Consider the following 18,043-nt stretch of genomic DNA (forward strand, 5'->3'; position numbering starts at 1 on the left):
CTTCGATACCCAAAAAATAATTTAAGTTACCAAGATCCTTTAGAGCAAACTCCTTGCACAGATCCAACAATAGAGCCAAAATTGCTTCATCAGAAGAGCTAGTAAGAATGATATCATCAACATATATAAGCATATAGATGCTAACCCTTGATTTTTGATAGATGAACAAAGAGGTATCTGATTTTGAAGCAACAAAGCCAAGATCAATTAACTTGGAACTCAATCTCGCATACCAAGCACGTGGAGCTTGCTTAAGGCCATAAATTGTTTTATCAAGTATGCACACTCTTCCTTCTCAAAACCTGGAGGTTGTTTCATATAAACCTCCTCTTCCAGAACACCATGCAAAAACGCATTCTGAATATCTAACTGTCGTAAGCACCAACCCCTAGAGACAACTAAAGACAAAACAAGCCTCACGGTAGCAATCTTGACAACTGGACTAAATGTGTCCTCATAATCAGTTCCATATCTCTGTCGAAACCCTTTAGCTACCAGTCGCGCCTTGTACCGATCAATGGTCCCATCAGCTTTCTTCTTGACTTTAAACACCCATTTGCAATCAATCAAGTTGCAGCCATCCTTGGGCTTAACCAAATGCCAAGTATTATTTCTGAACAACGCCGTATACTCTTCTTGCATAGCCTATTTCCATCGCAAATCACCAAGAGCTTCTTGTAAATTCTCCGGTTCACCAGTAACACAAAAATTCCCATACCGAATGGTGCCATCCGTAGACTACTTAAGCTTGACAATACTGTGTTGGAGACGCGTACGTCGCTGAACTAGTGGTGTAGCTGAAACTGGCTCATTTGATCCATCCGACGGAGCAGAAAATCCAGCAGGCGCAACAGGTGCATCACGCACCAACGACGAAGCGACAGGCGAGCTGTTGGGCGAGCCACACGGTTGTAACTGAACGGCTTGTGAGCTGGGCAAGCCACGCGGCAGCCGCGGATCGCTCGCGTGCGGCATGTCAGGTTCGGGCCCCCCATGCGTGTCTGAGGCGCGACCAGGTTCCGCAGGCGAAGCAGTACAGGGTGCAGCGCTTGGATCCTCTGCGGCAAGAGCTCCTGCACCAGTGAGACCTTGATCGCACACACCGTTTGCTCCGGCATTTTGCTCCAGATTAGTTGCTACAACTGAGTCCTGCACAACAGTACCATCTTCTCCAGGATCATTAGTAACATTAGGTGCATAACTTACATCCCCATAGCTAAACAAATGTGGAGGAAGAAGATTAATTTCTTAGCGGATTTGGGTGGGGGCATTGGTATGGAAGTGTATAAAGGGAAAAATACCTTCATCAAAGATGACATCTCTAGAAATATATATGCGACCAGTGGAAATATCAAGGAACTTGAAGCCTTTATGCATGGCACTATAACCAAGGAAGGCGCAACGATAGAGCGGAAAGCAAGCTTGCGAGAACTATATGGTCGCAAATTTGGCCAACAAGAACAACCAAAGACTCAAAGAGATGAATAATCTGAAGTTTCTTGCATGAGGCGCATAACTGGGACATCATACTTTATGACTTTGCTAGGAAGGAGATTGATGAGATAAGTGGCTGTAAGAAAGGCATGATCCCAATATTTCAAAGGCATGGATGCATTGGCGAGGAGAGCGAGGCCTACCTCCTACTATATGGCGATGCTTCCTTTCGGCCGCACTAGTTTGTTGATATGCATGGGGACACGACAGTCAGTGAGTAATTCCTATTCGTTGAAAGAAAGAGTTTAATTTCTCATATTCTCCTCCCCAATCAGACTGAATGGATTTGATCTTGTAGCCAAATTTTCTTTCTACAAGCTGCTGAAAGTCTTGAAAGACTTGAAACACATCAGATTTTTCTTAAGCAGATAGGTCCAAGTATATTTGCTAAAATCATCTATAAAGCTAACATAGCAGCTGTGGTGCCCAATGGATAGAGGCGCCGACCCCCACACATCCGAAAAAACAATATCAAGTGGAGCTATAGATGCACTATTTGATATAGGATATGGAAGCTGATGACTCTTGGCCATCTGACATGAATTACAAATAGACTCTGAATTATTGTCACTAACACAAGGAAGTTTATTTGAACTAAGAACTCTTTCTACTATACGAAAAGCTGGATGACCAAGTCTACTATGCCATCGAGTGGTAGAAGGCTTATTGACTACAAAAGCTTGTTTTCTGGACACCCCTTGGGATAGATGCGACCCTAGAGGATAGAGACCACCTCGAGATCTACCTTGATGGATGACTCTCTTCATTTCCTGATCCTTTATACAAAAGAAATTTGGATGAAATTCTAACAAGGCATCATTGTCTCGAGCTAATTTATGAACTGAAACTAAATTTTTGCTAGCGCTAGGAACATGAAGAATACTTTTAAGAACAATGTTTTTGCTAGGGGTATGTAAAGTTGTATGACCAATGTTACTAATTTTCATTCTATTCCATTAGCTGCATGTACTTGAGCTCATCCAGTGTACTTGTCATGAATTGTCATCTTCTCAAGCGCACTAGTGACATGATCAGAAGCTCCATTATCTACATACAAATTTATGTCATAACCATAATTGGTTGTAGCCGCCCCTACCATCCTTTGATCCTGATGATCTTCGTCTTCATCGTATCTATACCAACAACGATCCGCTTCATGTCCAACTTTCTTGCAAATCTGATAGACTATTTTGCTGTTGCGTGAGCCTTGCTTAGATGCATTGAGATTGCTAGATGTAGAACCAGCCCCGCGATACTGTTGACCGCCTTGATACTGTTGGCCACCACCTTGACCGCGGCCAGCTCCACCACGACCACCACGTCCACGGCCACCACGTCCACAGCCACCATAGCCCCATCCTCTACCAATCATGTTAGCTGACGATTGGAACTGATTCCCATCTTGGTACATCTCCATGCGCTGATCATATGTAAGTAGCTGGGAATACAACTCGCTCAAAGAGAGAAAACCAACACGGCCAAGCATCGAAGATGCAAAGGGATTGTAATCAAAATCAAGACCGTTTAGGATGAAGTGAACCATCTCATCATCATCTATAACTTTTCCAACCGTGGCTAACTCATCTTTGAAAGAACACATCTTGGTAAAATAAGCTGAAGTGGACATGTTACCCTTCTTTGTTGTGGAGAGTAAGATGCATAGATTTGCTATCCGCGCCTTGGACTGTTGGAGGTATGCCCTAGAGGCAATCATAGCGATGATGATATTCCATTGTATCCATGTTTTATATTGTGTTCCTTGAATATCCATTAAAGGCTACTTGAATTGATTTGCAATTATGTGAATTGTGTGTAAAACTCTTTACTTGTATGGTTATTCTAAAAGTTGTCCCTAGTCGGAGTTCATGTGAGTACACACATGAATCTTAGACTAGCACATGTATTAGTTGATGACTATGTTTCACAAGTCATGGACATGGAGATGTCAAACTAATAATGTGGGCACGTGTAGAGACATGTGCTAGGACTGACCCAACACGAGTTACATAGTTCTCTCTTTACACAATGTGTACGCTTTGTCCTTAGACCTGAGACTGTCGCATGTACTCAAGATGTGGATCGACTTACTTAGGGGCTATCAAACGCTACACCGTAATTGGGTAGTTATAAAGGTAGCTTTCGGGTTTGTCAAGAAGCATGTTGTGAGGCATGGTCAGTCAAGATGGAATTTGCCCCTCTCTATTTGAGAGAGATATCTCTGGGCTCCTCGAGTGATCGAATCCAGAAATGCATGGTCATGCTACGTGAGGTTAAGAGTTAACCTAGAAAAGGATTCCAAATCATAGCATCGAGAAAGAGTGGTCGGCTTGGAGCTAAACCGAATATCGTGAGGCAAAGGGAATAGCATGTACGTGATGTTGTGATGTTTCATCTGATATGATCTTCGTGTGCGTATAGGAGTTAGTGTGTCTTTCTAGAGGCCGCTACTAACTATTGGTCGAGTAGGAGTACTCGGGCCATGTCTATACGTATCTGAACCTATAGGGTCACACACTTAAAGGGCTGGAAGAGCAATTCAGATGTGATCGGAATTGGACCAGGTTTAGGAGTACTAATGGGCCTCGGACCTAGAGGCCCGTTAGGAACTCCTATATATTGAGAGGTGGGGGCGCCCTAGGGTTTAATCCCTTTTCGCACCACCAGCAGCCGCACCTCCCACGCCCTCGCCTGGTTGCAACTCGCGGACCTAGCAGTCTGACTTGTGATGCTTCCTCTCCGCACATGTGGATACCTTAGAGGTGTTGCATCTGCAGCACTTGGACGAGCCGCCGCACGAGAGCTCTGACGAGGAACCTGACGAGCCGACGACGAGCCTGACGAGCAGCGGCACGAGGAGGGAGTCGCTGCATGTGGACGAGTTGCTGAGGAGCTGCTCGACGTCAATGTGTTCGACTACATTGCGTCGACGCGTGATCGACTTCGCTGCCCCGACGCATTTCTACATCTTCCGCACCTGTGCGTTGAGTGGTAATCCCGTGATCCATATATGGCAGTTTTCCTGGTTTACGTGGTAGAAAAATTTTATTTTGCGCTAGCGTAGCCTACCTCGTATCCCAACATGGAGTGTGCCCAAAACATTCTTTCTAGTGCCTCCCAAGCTTCTGCTGCCGTAGTTGCCGTTGCTACTGGCGCCAAAGCATCCTTGGTGAGAGAATTTAGCAGGTAGCTCAACACGCTCAACACTTGCTGATCTCTCGCAATCCAGGAGTGGTACTCAACATTGTGGACGATCTTCTTCTTGCCATCTTCCTGACACCTCCAAGGTCTTGGGCGGTGCCAGTGTAGATCCATCTAGAATTCCCATGGGTTGAGCTCCTCTTATAGCAGGAAGGAATTGAGCCTTCCATAAAAGGTAATTGTCTCGGGTTAATTTGTCCGAGACTACTCCTAGCACCGGCATGGCAGAAGTTGATGTCAGTGCCATGGAAGAAAGTTGCTGGCGTAGGAATTTTTGTTTCTGTCGCAGAAAATTGACCTATTGCAGGGCCTTCTGGTTACGCGTAGAAAATTGAGCTGGTGCAGGAGCTTTTGGTGATGCACAAAAGTTTTTGCTTCTTTGATTCTGGCGCAGGAATTGATTCTGGCGCAGGGGCTTCTGGTGGCGCAGGAGGTTGGGGTGTTGGGATGTTTAGGAAGAGGATGCTCTGATTATCATGAAAGAAAAGGAGGAAACGTGGTTGCCTATCTTGGCTCGCCACGGTTATACGTTTATATGTGGTGAAAACACCAAAGAGATTTACATCAATACAGTTGTGATCATCTAGGACTCGTATTCTTGAATTACATCCGGACTCAATCTATCTCTAAGCAAACTTAGGCTCTAAGCAATCTTGAGCCGCACCCTAGATCACAAACCGAAACAGACTCAATTACAACCATATATTTTAACATCTAGTTCCTAAATAAGTTGTGTTTTATGGTCGCAAATGAATTTCTCTTTACATGCTAAAAGTGGAGTTTGTTTAATTTCTCAAATTTTTTACCGAACTAATTAATCTACTCGCAAGGCATACCTGTAAACCCAAATCCGCACGGATCGAAACGAAGCGAATTACACCTTGGCAAAACTTGGACGTATTTCGGGGTCGGCCAAACTCCTAGAAGGGCACCGTGTGAGCCTAGCAAATTTGCTGTTTGTCGATCTCCCCAAGTCCCCCTGCAGCTTCCCATTGTCCAGTTTCTAAGCAAAGCACACACACCCCATCACCATCACCATCATATGTCATCTCCTTCCTCCCTCTCCTCCACTCCTCTCTTCCTTCTTCCATTCCCCATCCTCACTACTCCATACACACACACACTCTCTCACACACACCATCATATATATATACAACACACACTCAGGTCCATTTCCTCCTTATCTTCCACACCTACACACTGCTTGGAGATCATCATCTACCGATCGACCTCATGCACATTCCCTAGCACTACACTACTAGCTCACCGCCGCAGCTACGTGCACCGGCGGCACGCCGCACGTGCGAGATCAAGCCAAGATCAGAACCAGCTGGGTCAATAGGACGGCAATGAGGAAGCCGGAGGGCCCAGCGGCGAGCGGCGGCTGCAATGGCGGTGCGGCGGCGGCGGCGAAGCTGCGGAAGGGGCTGTGGTCGCCGGAGGAGGACGAGAAGCTGGTGGCCTACATGCTGCGGAGCGGGCAGGGGTCGTGGAGCGACGTGGCCCGGAACGCCGGCCTGCAACGCTGCGGCAAGAGCTGCCGCCTCCGGTGGATCAACTACCTCCGGCCGGACCTCAAGCGCGGCGCCTTCTCGCCGCAGGAGGAGGACCTCATCGTCAGCCTCCACGCCATCCTCGGCAACAGGTGCGGTATGGTGTGATTGGTCGTGTGTTTGTTGGTGTGCACGTCAAGGCTCCAAGTCAACTGACCATGGGTGCTGATTTGATTATGCCGTTCATTCGGGGTGCACTTTTTTTTCTCTTTTGCAATCTTTTTGTTTATAAAATAATAATTTTGTTAGTTGATCTAGAGAACACTTTGCTATTTTGAATAATGAAAGACGATGTACTCATAGAAAGAGGATCATAGATACGTGCTGCTGAACAAAGTACTGCACTATGAGTTTTTGATATGTGTGGAGTTTCTCTTTTAGTTTCTGGTTTATTTACACTTCAAGTTTATGCTTACTTATGTAGGTGCATTGCGCATATGTTTAGCGTTTCGTATTCCAAGAGATATTTGAAATTCTAGGTGATTTTGTTCACATATGTTTGCAGTTTCATGTTTTGTATATATCCCTCATTTCCAAGCTTGCATGCATATATTTACCTTTTTAGATAATTTCAATCGTGTGAGACCGAATATCTTTATTAATGTCGTATGTCACTAATGTCTCGCCAATACACGGTCCTTGGCCCCTAACTATCAACCTAACAATGAGTGAGTTATCATGGATGTATCCTTTTTTTAGGTACAAAATTGTGTTAAGCACAAATATCATCAACTGGTTTTTGTTCTAGCTATCTCATATATGCTGTACCTAGGTAGATCCAACATTTTACAGCATTAGCATGAATGTTTACATAAAACCTATTCATACATAGGCGACATATATAGCTAACATCGTGTAATAATTAATGCAGTAGTACATGCATGTCAATTTACAATATTCCTTTTCTTTTTGCGAGGACATAATATTCCACATTTGCATGTCTCCACACTAGATTTTTCCCCTTTGATGTCATTTTGCATGAAATGAACATATTGACAAAAATTGATATATCTAACGTAGTAGAAGCTAAAAGTTTCTCAAAAAGGACACTGAAAGGGATATTGTTACCTGTTCTTGTACTGAACATGCAATTTTCTGTCGGAGCCACACTAATCTCCGTCTTAAAGGAGATTGAGACATCATTTATTTTCTTTAACCACTAGATATTTTTCTTTTAAGCTAGCCATGCATCACGCATATCAGAATTAGCTAGCTGCGTGAAGTTGACACGTACAAATATGTGTAAATGGACGCATGACTTTTTCTCTGACAGAAACTTCTCGACCGTTTGCTTACTGTGAAATCAACCCTACGTTACGACATTCCAGGTGGTCTCAGATCGCTGCCCGGCTGCCGGGGCGCACCGACAACGAGATCAAGAACTTCTGGAACTCCACCATCAAGAAGCGGCTCAAGAACAGCTCCTCGGCCTCGTCGCCGGCGGCCACCGACTGCGCGTCGCCGACGGAGCCTAGCAGCAAGGTCGCCGGCATCGACATCAGCGGCGCCACCAGCTGCCCGGACCTCGCCGGCCTGGACCATCATCATCAGGACGGCGGCCACCACCACGCGATGATGACGACGGGCTTGTGGATGGTGGACTCGTCCTCCTCCACTTCCTCATCGACCTCGCCGATGCAGAGCCGGCCGCCGCCGTCGGCCATTGCAGCGGCGGTGGCCCGGAGCTACGGCGGCCTCCTCCCCCTCCCCGACCAGCTCCGCGGCGGCACGGCGGCCGACACGTCGCCGGCAGGGTTCTTCCACGGCCACGCGGCGCCGTTCAAACAGCAAGCAGCAGTTGCCTCATTGCATGGCGGTTACTATGGAATGGGCAGTCCTCATCACCATGGGATGATGGCAATGGAGGGAGGAGGAGGGTGCTTCATGAGAGGAGAAGGCCTCTTTGGTGTGGCCCCTCTGCTGGATGCCATGTCAGCACAAGACCAAGACCAGGCAGGCCAGGCCCTAATAGCATCAAGTGGTGGTAACAACAACCCTAAAAACAACAGCAGCAACAACACTACCGAGACTACAACAACAGTGAGTAACAATGAGAGCAACATCACAGACAACAACACCACCAACACCAAGGACAACAACATCAACGCCATGAGCCTAGTGAACAGCGGCAGCAGCAATGTGGCTGCTGTCTACTGGGAGGGGGCCCACCAGCAGTACATGAGCAGGAATGTCATGCATGGGGAGTGGGACCTGGAGGAGCTGATGAAAGATGTGTCATCCTTGCCTTTCCTTGATTTCCAAGTCGAATGATTGGGAGGGCCCATCTCCAGCTGGCTGCCAATGAAAGGAGTAGAGTAGTACATATATGCATATATACATATATACACAACTATACATAAATACATACGTATACATTAAGATTAGTATTTCCCCCCATCCTTGACATTATTGTTCCCTCCAATGTAAAAGATTTTTCTCTTCTCACCAAACCTACTTCACCTCACTTTTGGTCCTACACATCTTGGATTATTCATCCTCCTGTATACAGGCATTTTCATGCCATGCAATGCAAATAAACAAAATCAAATCTTGAGCTACACTATGTGCATGGTAGTAGTCATCATCTCTCATCTCAACAGACATAATTTCTCAGTAATATCTCTAATGTCAGCACATAATTAAAATGCATGTATTAATAATGCATGCTTCACCTTTATCCATTTTTTTCCTTGGTGGTAAAGCTATCTCCCTTTTGGTTTTGTGTCTGCTCCTTTGCTTCCCCTTTGCTTTCCTTTCATGTACCAACTGCTTCCCTTGCACATGAAGTCACATTGATGAGCTTGTGTGAATATAGATCCTGGGGCCTGCTGGCCCGGACGGGAAAGGTGCAGTACTGTGCCTGAGACAGAACATGATTGTTCACGACCCTGCTGATGCATCCGTCGATCGTGCATGTGCTTCCATGCATGGTGTTGGAGGAACAGTCACTATCGGTACTGGGTCAAGCGTATGTTGGTTGCAGACGCAATCAGTTAAAGACGCAATCAGAGGCACGGCAGGGGTCGTTAGCAGAGAGGTGCAATTAGAGCACAGAAGAATGGAGAGGGGAGACACAGAAGGAAAGTGGATGTGTATGTGTCGCTTTGCCATGACAAATTAATAGAAACACTAAAAAAATTTTGTAGGTGCGCCTCTGGAAATAACTTTACAGGAGCGGACATGTTATCCGCTACTGCAAACAGTTATCTGTAGTTGCGAAAAGTAGGAGCGGGTAACACATTCACCACTACAAATGCTATTGTACCCGCCCTTGGAAACTTTTTATATAGTAGTGAAACGCCTCTCTCTCACACACACTAAACCACAGAACAAACTCTATCGTGCTGTCGTGTAGTGTTTCTCTCCTCGTCTCAACTAACCGTCATCTAGCTAGCGCGTCAGGACATGAAATGAAATGGGATCACTATCAGAGAACCCAAATAACTGACGGCTCATATCACTGTCGGCAGCAGTCGTAAATTACTAACTGCTTGGAGCACCAAAACTTGATGGTGCTGGGAGCACCAAAACACGGAAGCATGCTAATAGGCAATGCAAACGGCTCACAAGAATGATGAGCTTACAGCTGGTAAATGAGAATAGCATTTCCAAATGAACATTAGGGATATGCATGCACTATCGATAATCATGCAAGATCACAGTTGTTGCGAGTTGGCTCAATTGAGATTGTTACAAGTTTTAAAAAACTAAAATCAACCAAGCCATGTTAAAAAATTTACTGTAATGCCATGTTATACATGTGTGAATCACTACGCCAGATTTGATTTGTGCTGGCACAAGCAAATTAGCGTGCTGGCGGGTGACGCAAGCACCCGCCAGCACAGATGCACCCCATCTGTGCTGGCGGTTGACTTATGTCGCCCGCTAGCACAGACCTCGTCCATTTATGGCAGCGGGCATCTTCTTCCCCAGGCAACCTTCCATTTGGAGCTTACCCGAGAGGAGCTCGGGAAAAACTCCAAAAACACCAAATCTAAGGGGGAAGGTTTTGCTCTTGATTTCTTTGGAGGAGGTGGCTATATAAGGTGAGTTTGTGCCATTCCAACCTTCCTTTTCAACTTCTATCCATCATTTCTAGCTTCATTAGCTTGTCATCTAGATCTAGAACTAGGAGAGAGAGGAGGGAAGAGAGAGAAAATAACTAGAAATTGATTATTTTTGTAAATAAAATTCTATGGTCATATTATAACCATTACAATGCTATGTTTGTCATTTAATGTAACATAGAATTGAGTTTGATTATGTTTTTCCTACTTATTAATTATTACATCCATAGTTTTAATTAATGAAGTTGATTATCTTAATATATAATTGAGTTTGATTTTTTCCTTCTTCTTATTAATTATTACATCCAAGGTTTAATTGAGTTTCATTTAGGGTAGAATTTTTTTATTAAATTTCTTCCTACTTATTAGTTACTACATCCATAATTTAATTTAGTTTATAGAATAGCTCATTAAATTAGTTACTATAACATATAATTCTTGTCATAGGTTGTTAAAGATGGATCATAGAGTATGGATGTATGGCATGCGGAGACATTCACATAGAGCATGGATGTATAGCATACGGAGACATTCACATACTTTCATGTCAGACGTATCAAAGTTTGTGGAGGTTGCGAAGAAGCATGCTCGCATTTGCAAGACAAAGCAAATACTGTGTTTTGATTGTAGCAACAATATTGTATGAGAGGATACTAATGTCATCAAGAGGCATTTGATAAAGCGAGATTTTGTAGATGGATACACAATTTGGTCCCACCATGGTGAGGTAGGAGGTACTTCCAACAACATAGACATGGATACTGGCTGTGATGAAGTGGGTGGTGATGATGCAAACGAAAATAATCATGTTATGATGGATGATGATTATGACCGTGGAGATCAAAATGGTGATCAAACAGATGTGTGTGTGTAGAACCACAGGTGAACGAGGAACGTGATATTGATATGGAGGACATGTTGCACCACATTGAACCGAAAGTATTGCTAGGAAGTGCTAAAGGGTTAGAGAATTTTGAGACACTCAAGAAGGCAGCAAAGGACCGTATGTATGTGGGATGTGGGAACGAGTGGACAGTGTTACATTTCGTCCTTCATCTTCTGATCCTGAAGGCTAAATTCGGCTGGTCAGACAATAGTTCAATGATCTCCTTACTCTGCTGGGCAATTTGCTCCCAAAGCCTAACTTTGTGCCAAAAACACATATGAGGCAATGAAGATTATCAATCCATTGAAGATGAGTGTGCAAAGAATACACGCGTGTAGCAACCACTGCATATTGTATCATGGTAAGTACGCGGCATTGGAAAAGTGTCCAAATTGCGATGCTAGCCATTACAAAAGTAATGCTGATTTCTGTGAGGATCGTGTTGGTTCCTCCATTGGGAATAAGAGGATGAAGGTTGCAAAGAAAAGTGTTGGTGCTCAAGTGGAAGACGAGTCCTGTATAGGTACTGACACGATGACTCAGCGTAGAGTCCCTGCCTTGGTGATGTTGTATTTGCCTGTGGTGGACCGTCTGAAGCATTTGTTCTCAAACCCAAAGACTGCTGAAATGATGACTTGGCATGCTGATCGCCCAGCAAAGGATGATGGAAAGCTTCGACATCCTTCCAATGCTCGCTAGTGGAAGACCTTCGATGCCAATCATCCAAAGTTTTCAGATGAAAAAAGGAAAGTACGGTTCGCATTGAGTACAGACAGCATGAATCCGTTTGGTCAAAGAAGCAGCACGCACAGCACATGGCCAGTACTGATGACCATATACAACCTTCCCCAAGAGAAAGTTCCTTCTGCTAACCATTCTCACACAAGGCCCGAAGCAGCCTGGTATCGACATAGATGTTTTCCTTGAGCCATTAATGGAAGATATGTAGAAGCTTTGGAAAGATGGGGTTTGGATGTGGGATGAGTACAGACATGAGCACTTCACACTAAGGGCCATTATCTTTGTTACCATCAAAGATTATCCCACCCTATTTGTCCTGACAGGTTAGGTAAAAGGTAAGACAGCATGTGTAGTTTTCCTGAATGGAACATTATATGTGTACCTTAAGGGATCTATGAAGACAGTGTTCACGCGGCATATGCGCTTTTTATTGAAGACGCACAAATACCGTAGGATGAATGACTTTTTCGATGGTACCAATGAGAATGACTTTGCTCCAAAACCGGCTACTGGTAAAATAGTATTTGAAATGTGCGAGAAGGTCAAGTTCGAACTCGGTAAGAAGTCATTAGGTGGTGCTGATAATTCAAAAAGGGGAAGGAAGCAGGCTGAAACTACAGACGTCGCAGACGTGCCATTTAAGAAGATGTCTATCTTCTTTAAGTATTTGCCATACTGGTGAGAGCTAGCGGTGCGTCATTCCATTGATGGGATGCATCTTTAGAAGAATGTGTTCGATAGCACCATCGGATTCTTGGGCTTATCGGGCAAGGCAAAGGACGGACTAAAATCACGTAAGGATCTGGTTGACCTTCAAATCAGGCCAGAGCTCCACTTGCAAGAACTACCTAATGGTAAGCATTACCTTCCCCCGGCTAGCTACAATTTAACACCAGATGAGAGATTGGCTATGTGCAAGTGCTTGCGCGGGTTGAAAGTGCCGACCGAATTCTCATCAAACATCTGGTCACTAGTCTCATTGAAGGACATGATGCTTGCCGGCTATAACTCTCATGATTGTCATATGATGATCATAGTTTTTCTCGCTATTGCGATCCGAGCTATCAAACCAGTATTCATAAAGATGGTTATCACATGGATGTGTTACTTCTTCAACGTGATTTCGCAGAAAGAGATTGATTGTGTCGAGTTGGCTAGGCTTAAACTGTTGAACAATCATGATATTTGGCATGTAACCACTTTAGCAGTGAACAAACATGGATAAAAAATATTAACACAATTTTGAGATAGTGTAACAGTACGTCTTTCCCAAATGGATATCCAAGTCATGATCACCCTATAACTCATAAGGTGTTTCAACCTATAGTGACAAGTGAACTAACTAGTCATTCTCATTTATGTTATGTATGAAATTATATTTTCTACATTCACTAAATAATATTTATGTTCACGTGTAAAAGTTTCAAACAATTTTAAAATTATTTATCAATTATTTAAATTGGTTGAAAATTTCTTGAAACTATTGTATCAAGTATCTAAATAGCACAGAGTCTCAACACTGGCGGGCGCCCGCTAGCGCAGAGTGTGACCATATAACCCCCAACCAGGCTCGAAATTTTCCAAGTCCTAGCGCGAAACTTTCACTACACCGTCAGGCTACCAAAATTTCACGCCGAAACCGCCGCCCTCCTCAACGCCGCAGTTAGTCACCCGAGCACGGCCTCGCCTCCCGGAGCGCCGCCGCAGTCCCCTCCCCGATGCCCCCGCCGCACTCCCGGAGCGCCACCGCTCGCAGCGCCCCCCTCCCGGAGTGCCGCCGCCTTGCCTCCCGAGCACCGCCTTGACTCCCCTCAACGCTGCCGCCCTTCCGTAGCGCCTCCACCGCCCTCGTCCCCCTCTCCACCCGCCGGTCCTCCCCCGACCGCCCCCCTCCCCGATGCCCCTCGACGACACCGCCCTCCCAAAGCGCCACCACCGGCCCTCGCCACCCGCCAGCCCTCCCTCAGCCTCGGCTCATCCCCGACCCGACGCCCGATGCCGCTGCGCCTCCCTCCTCCCCGCCGCGACATGATGCTATGCCGCCGCTTCTTCCCGAGCCATGCCTCCTCCCCGACCGTTCGCACGCCGCTCCTACCTGAGGCCGCCATGCTGCCGCCGGCCTCCCCGATGCCGCTGCGCCACCGCCAGCCCTCGCCGAGCCCGCCAAGCTGTCGGCCCTCCCCCATGCCGAAGGACCTCGGTTGTTTTTTTTCATGCAAATAAAATTAATTGATAAATGAGAACAATGCCGAAGAAAATGTAATAATAAATGTTGTATTTAATTGATAAATATGTTTGAATTGACAAATATTCATTGATATGCATAAATTCATGAATAATTTTTAATTGCAAGTAATACAATTTTGCTTATTAAGAGTGATGGACAACAATGAGAACAATGTTGAATCCGCCGAGGGGGATTCTGATTTCAATGACGATTGTTGATCGTATTCTACTCCACCTGAGTACGAACCAAGCCCACCTAGGACTCGCAAGTGTCTAGATGAAGATGACCCTAAATACGATCCAACCGCGGATCATTAGGTACCTGCATGCATATTCATATACTAGCTAGTGATGCATTTATTGTTCACATGAAAATGATAAACTCCAACTATTGTTTTCTCTATAGAACGATGACCAATCTCTGGCTCATTCACCACCACGACGTCGTAGAACATCTACTTTGCATGAAGGCGAGGTAGCTGCCTCTACACCACAGCCTTCGGCTACAACTGCTTCCACTAGTAATCTGAAAAGGCAACATGGGAAAAGAAGCTGAAACCAGATCCCTAAAAAAGGTATTCTCGTAATAGAATTGCTTGGCTCCAAAGGTGAGCCCATATTACCTGAGGGGATAGCTGCTAGGTTTTGGAACATATGTGGAGCTATTGTCAAGGATAAATTGCAGACCTGGATCACGACTAGTAATTGGAAGAATGTGGCTACCACTACAAATGATGTATTGTGGACTACATTGAAAGAAAAGTTCACTTTTCCTGAAGGTCAAGAGGAATCCGCAAGAAAATTTGCTGAGGACCTCATTGGGAGATGTTTCAGGAATTGGTGGTCCACTCTTAATACAGAATATGTATAGAAAGGCACGAATGCTAGGGATGACTTTGGTAGGATTCCTCCAGGAATGTGGGAAGAGTTCATATAATAGAAGAACATGCCAGAAGCAAAAGCCTTGAGCGAAGAAAATACCAAGAAGGCTAGGAAAGCCGCCGAGAACCCCCATCACTTGGGTGCGGGAGGGTACGCAGCCAAGATCGCTAAATGGAGGAGAGAGGAAGAAGAACGGAGGATAGCTGATTTACCGGATTTGTTTGAAGGCTTGGATGAACGCAGCAGGAATTGGGTACTAGCTCGAATTCCGACAATCACACCCGATGGCAAGGTTAAATTCAAACACCCAACAACAGACGAAATTTACGCGAGGTTGGAATAGCTCGTCGAGCTGCAAAAGAAGGGTCTTTTCATGCCGGATAGGGAGAGAGATCAGCTAACCGCCACAATCGGAACCGTGGAGCACTCTGGGTGTGATCGAGGGATGTCATCAACATTGCCCTGGGGTAAAGAATTCCACAACGACCAAGCAAGCTACAGGAAGCGGGACCATTATAAGAAAGACCTTGAGGAGAAGATGAGAGAAATCGCGAAGCAAGAGTTCATGGAGTTCTTGGCCAACCAGCAACTATAAACAAGGGCTGAATTGATAGTATCCGATGGTCAACGACAGGCAGAACCAACCATGCAGCTTGCCCACACAAGAGTCGTTGCTCCGAGTAGTGCTAGCTCCATGGCAAACGTGAGGTATCCCATTGACGACATACAAGTGGATACACCATGCGGGTTGCTGATAACTTATGGAAGGAAACAAAATAAGTTTCGAGAGGTTGCAAGCGGCATGGTAGTAACGGGTCATGTGTTCCCAAAGGAACCTCCGCCAGAATACGCCTGGGTGCAAGTTGTTATGGTGTTGGATGAGTCGTGCAAGATTGACATCCCTATTGATGAGGGGATTGAGGTTCTTGGTGACGCGACGAACCAATACATACTGTGGCATTGCCGAGATATCATTCTGAATAATGCATCGCCAGAAACCTCACGACCGAGCCAAGATGTACCCCTGCTACATTCAAATGTTGACACGAAGCAGCCGACGCAATCACATGTACATGAAGAGGGTGAGCAGCCAATGCTATCACCATTCTAGAAGGTCTCACTGAGGATGAGTGGACATCACTACTCCAAGGCGATGAACAGGTAGATGATTTACCAGTTATTGATCCAACATCGCCTTCGCCGACATCTCCACCTCCCCAGAGGCCAGCGGTACCTCGTATGATTAGCATATGATCAAAAGGCTCCATCAACAGAAGTCAACAAGTTCTTAAACATATTGAAGAAGAAGGTTTCATCTTCTAGTGAGAAATCTGTAGCTTGTGGTGCCTCTCGGCAAAAGGAAAAGGATGAAAACCTCAATTTCTTTGTGTCGGATGAAGTCCCAGAGAATTATGAGCATTGCAAACAATTCTTGTATCAGTGGGATCTACTGGAGGGCCCATGGGAACTGAATAAGCTGCATGGATGGATCATGAAAGCAATGAAGCAAGGCATTTGAGCAATCACCATGCGTGTCCCAAAAAAAGTTCTCCTTGGCATTCTCGATTACGAGATTGTGATCGATTTTGAGGATTTACACAGACTTTACCATCAACAACACCTCGACGTGAATCTCATTACCGTATGGTGCTTGTAAGTCCACATGTACCGTATACACGAGTTTTAAATACATATGTATATATTTTATATGTCAAGTACATGAGCGACTACCTATTCTGTAGGATGCAACGGAGGGAGGAAGAATTGATGAACGAGAGGTTCAAGGTAGCGTACCTTGACCTAGCACGAATTAGCGAGCCAGAGCACAAGTTCAAAATGATGGAAATGGTAAAAGAACAAATGGAAGCAGCACATACACAAAAGGAGAAAAAACCTATAAAAGCAAAAGCCCACAGAGATGAAATGCATAAAGTGTCCGTATACATTGCAAGAGTAATAAGGAAAAAGGATCACAAGGATTATATCATGGCGGCTTACAATTTTCAGTAAGCTAGCTAGTTTTAATTACTATATATACTTAGTGCTATTTAATGCTGTCTATAATATAAATTATTCTAATATAATATAGAGACCACTGGATTTGCATCATTATTTTACCTAAGCCTGGAGAAACAGTGGTCCTCGACTCAGCCAGATTTAGCAGAGATAGTTACAAGGAAATCATAAGCACTATATAAAAGTAAGACATTCCTTGCCACTACTTAAATGCATGTTGAGATTCTATGCACCTAAGTTGTATTACTAACTCTTGTCTTTATATCCTCAAAGTGCGTACAAGCTTTACATAATAAAAGGCACGGAGTGCCATGAAAACAGGAAGAAAGCTATGAAAATAATATATTATAGATTCGTAAGAACATAAAAACTTGATTTTTTTCATATAATGTAGACTTGTCATTAATAACAACTCATAATTTTTCTATTTGATTGCAGTACCACAAGCAATCTCCCAGCTCTGTGCTATGCGGATATTACGTGTGCGAGTTCCTCAGAAACAATGGGATGTACCGGACGAACCCCGAAGACGTAAGTCTCCTATACACTGCCATGTGCTAACTTCTTAATGGTAATACATCCTAATCTTCATTTACTGTATACCTGCAGATGCCTAGGTTCAACACTTGCGATGCGGCGCTCGAAGACAAAGGCATCAACAACATTTGTAGGGACATGGCGAGGTTCATCCAACGTGAGATTTGTCATGAGGATGGAGCATTCTTTGATAAAGATGGCGTGTTTATGGTAGACGAATGCAAAGGTCTTCATAGATGGACGTAGTAGTTTTAATATTAGCGTGGCAAAGAATAGCTCTATTCCAAATGTTGAATTATGTGAATTATTTATTATTCAAGTTTGTTGAATAATGTGAATTATCTATTGTGTATGATGCAGTTTTCAATAATGTAAATTATTTATTATTTAAGTTTGTTGTAATGTGGTTGGAGATACATATTTAAATTTGGCGGCTAAAAACT

At 44.6% G+C, this 18,043-nt stretch overlaps 1 protein-coding gene across 1 annotated transcript; it reads left to right on the top strand.

Annotated features, from left to right (window-relative positions):
- The first annotated feature begins 5,756 nt into the window (after window positions 1-5,756).
- LOC101785226 (transcription factor MYB83) lies at window positions 5,757-8,805 on the top strand. The gene is made up of 2 exons (XM_004962829.3): window positions 5,757-6,337; window positions 7,574-8,805. Exons 1-2 carry the CDS (start codon window positions 6,042-6,044, stop codon window positions 8,514-8,516), a joined length of 1,239 nt encoding a protein of 412 aa, XP_004962886.1. The 5' UTR covers window positions 5,757-6,041; the 3' UTR covers window positions 8,517-8,805.
- Window positions 8,806-18,043: the final 9,238 nt, after the last annotated feature.

This window comes from Setaria italica, chromosome III, assembly GCF_000263155.2.
Source record: "Setaria italica strain Yugu1 chromosome III, Setaria_italica_v2.0, whole genome shotgun sequence".
Taxonomy (NCBI): domain Eukaryota; kingdom Viridiplantae; phylum Streptophyta; class Magnoliopsida; order Poales; family Poaceae; genus Setaria; species Setaria italica.